The sequence below is a fragment of the Austrofundulus limnaeus genome, unplaced genomic scaffold (genome assembly GCF_001266775.1).
Source record: "Austrofundulus limnaeus strain Quisiro unplaced genomic scaffold, Austrofundulus_limnaeus-1.0 Scaffold48, whole genome shotgun sequence".
In the NCBI taxonomy this organism is placed as follows: Eukaryota; Metazoa; Chordata; class Actinopteri; order Cyprinodontiformes; family Rivulidae; genus Austrofundulus; species Austrofundulus limnaeus.
The window spans coordinates 2,290,868-2,293,330 of record NW_013952450.1 but is presented as its reverse complement, the minus strand read 5'-3'; the positions used below and the strand labels follow the sequence as shown (position 1 = coordinate 2,293,330).

Here is a 2,463-nt window from a genome sequence, read left to right as displayed (position 1 = left end):
GACCATGGAGATATAAACAGCTTTTTATAAGGTAAAAATAATAAAACAAGGTCTTTGCAATGATTAGACATGTTTTTTTTATTATTGTCATTAGTGATTATCTCAATTTCAGCTAAAAAAATTGACAAAATCCTACAAACTGTGCCTTTAATRTTGTCTTCATGAACCATGGGACAAAGGAAAGCCACTAAATAATCATACTCATCTGAGAGTCAATGAGTTAAAAGAATATATTTGTTTTTGTTTTATTTATTAATTTTTTTATGGTGATTCTAAACTATCACTTCATGGTACAGATTAGAAATTCTCACCTTGCTTAAGCTTTGCCACCTTTCTGTGACCGGAGTGGTAGGAGCAGATTTGAACTCCAGCTTGGGTGAAACAGGTGCGTAGTACAGAGTCTGTGGCCCTGCTGGGTCATCATGGGGTCGAATGTCAACCCTGCCYACTGGTGTATGAGGCCGAGATCCCAGCTGTCCTCTTGTGCTTRGAGAACTCATCCCCATCATTTCGACCTCTGTTGTTGCATTTTCACCATCCTCCTCCTTGTTTGGACAAGCTGCTTTTCTTCTGTTCAGATCAGGAGGGCTCGGWGTTCTGTTTGAGGGGCTTTAAAAAGCAGACCAGAAAGACAAACTGTAGGGCCTTTTTATGTAATATTTTATGTCTTTAAGGTGACCAGTGGGATGTGAAATTCACACACTAAGATGACATAAAAACCTCCTGTTTCTGTGATGCATGCTCCGCCTCCCCCTCTGCTCTGAGTGGRACCTCCCCATCTTCCCACTGACAAGCTGACTTGGCTCACTCAGGGTCCTGCTGACATGCTTTTGTCTTTGTAAGGGACTCTCCTCCTCTGAAGGGGATTTGGGACCATCCACTGACTCACTGCTGCCACCTATCTGTGTAAAATCCTGATAACTTGAGCAACGCCTGAATTATGAAAAAAAGAAATGCAGAGTGTTTGATTATTCAGCATTTACAACTTTAAAGCTATGATGAATCTTGTCTTTACCTGTTCAATGTGGCGTCTGGCTCCATTGTGGCTGATTGACTCAGGGCTCGAACCCAACCCAACATGTCCTCTTGAGTGTCAGCACTGAAAAAATAGGACCGCATTCCCTGGTGCACCACCTAGTTTTACAGAAAACAAATCCATAAAAAAGCTTTTAGGATCACAAAAAAAATCTACAGTAATTTTTACCCATCTATCTGTTACCAAAGTATTTCACATACTGAACATATTTTAATAAAAATTTCAGGAAGTAATCATCATGTGATCTACAAATGTATTATTTTTTAAGTCAACTCAATTCAAGATGGCTGCCACAACCAACTGACCTAAAATAAACAGCTAACCCAGCCTCTTTATCAATTATTGATCATATACTGTATTTGGTGTGGTGAGATTGATCCTCAACACTCACTTTGAATACTAACAGATTCTTGTTGAAAAATTTATCAAAAATATTTAATAACATAATTTAATAATTTTAATGAAATTTCCAGGAAATAATCATTAGATGTAMATTTGCAACTAATTAATCTTTGGAGCTTATTTAAATTAGGATGACTGCCTCAGACAGCTCATTTAATCTCACATAAAACTGTCCATAATTTAGACAGTTTTACTCCGTTTAAGCTTGAATTGGTCACAGAAAGTTGCGACTCTCTTTTCTCAACATGAGATGTTTACAGCCAGGCAATATATATTCCTTCAAATAATGCTTTGATTTGTTTTGTATTTATGAATAGAAGTATAAAAACACAAAAAAGAATATCGAATAATTAAACGTTTTGGAACCCAAATGTGCGGCTGGGTGTGTGACGGGACATTTTTAATTCTGATTACAATCAGTGAACTTTTAATATTTAAAATCTTAAACAATAGACAGTATTAAAATGGTCTTGTACACTCCCGCAATTATAAGTTAACAATACAATGATACCTTGAAAGTGAATTTCCTGTTCTTGCATTCTCGTGGAGTACAGAACAGGATTTTGTAGCTCGGGAGTGGGATACTTCCCAGCACAGATTCTTCCCTGCTGTCTGATTAAAGACACAAACAGAAGTTTAAAAATAAAAAAAAAGGAAATATAATAATCTGAGCAAGTGATAACTTTTTACATCAAGCAGAATCAGTCCTACCTTTATAATAAAACAGGCAGTAATTAGAGAGGACAAACCATCTTCTCTTCCAGAGTTTCAAACCAGAACTATCCTGCAGAGGACAGAGAGGGTTGCAAAACAAACACACACTTGCTGTCAGCATAAAAAAACACATGCTGCATATTTTCAAACTAAAAATATAAATTTACCTTTTTGTTGAGCCATCCCCTGATGACCACAGGGCAGTTGGGGTCTCTTTTTGCAGCCTGACATCTTTTCCCAAATGTCTGCACCTTCCCATCACTTCCCTGCTTCCAGATGAGGAGATTATTTTTTAATGCTTGGATTGACTC

At 37.2% G+C, this 2,463-nt stretch overlaps 1 protein-coding gene across 1 annotated transcript in view; it reads right to left on the bottom strand.

Annotated features, from left to right (window-relative positions):
* The window catches only part of plekha4 (pleckstrin homology domain containing A4), a gene marked incomplete in the record, with an annotated part of 18,336 nt that overhangs the window by 9,610 nt on the left and 6,263 nt on the right, over positions 1-2,463 (bottom strand). The window contains 6 exon segments of the mRNA XM_014008257.1: positions 312-609; positions 721-933; positions 1,016-1,134; positions 1,950-2,050; positions 2,150-2,222; positions 2,320-2,418. Coding sequence (XP_013863711.1) covers positions 312-609; positions 721-933; positions 1,016-1,134; positions 1,950-2,050; positions 2,150-2,222; positions 2,320-2,418 — 903 coding nt within the window.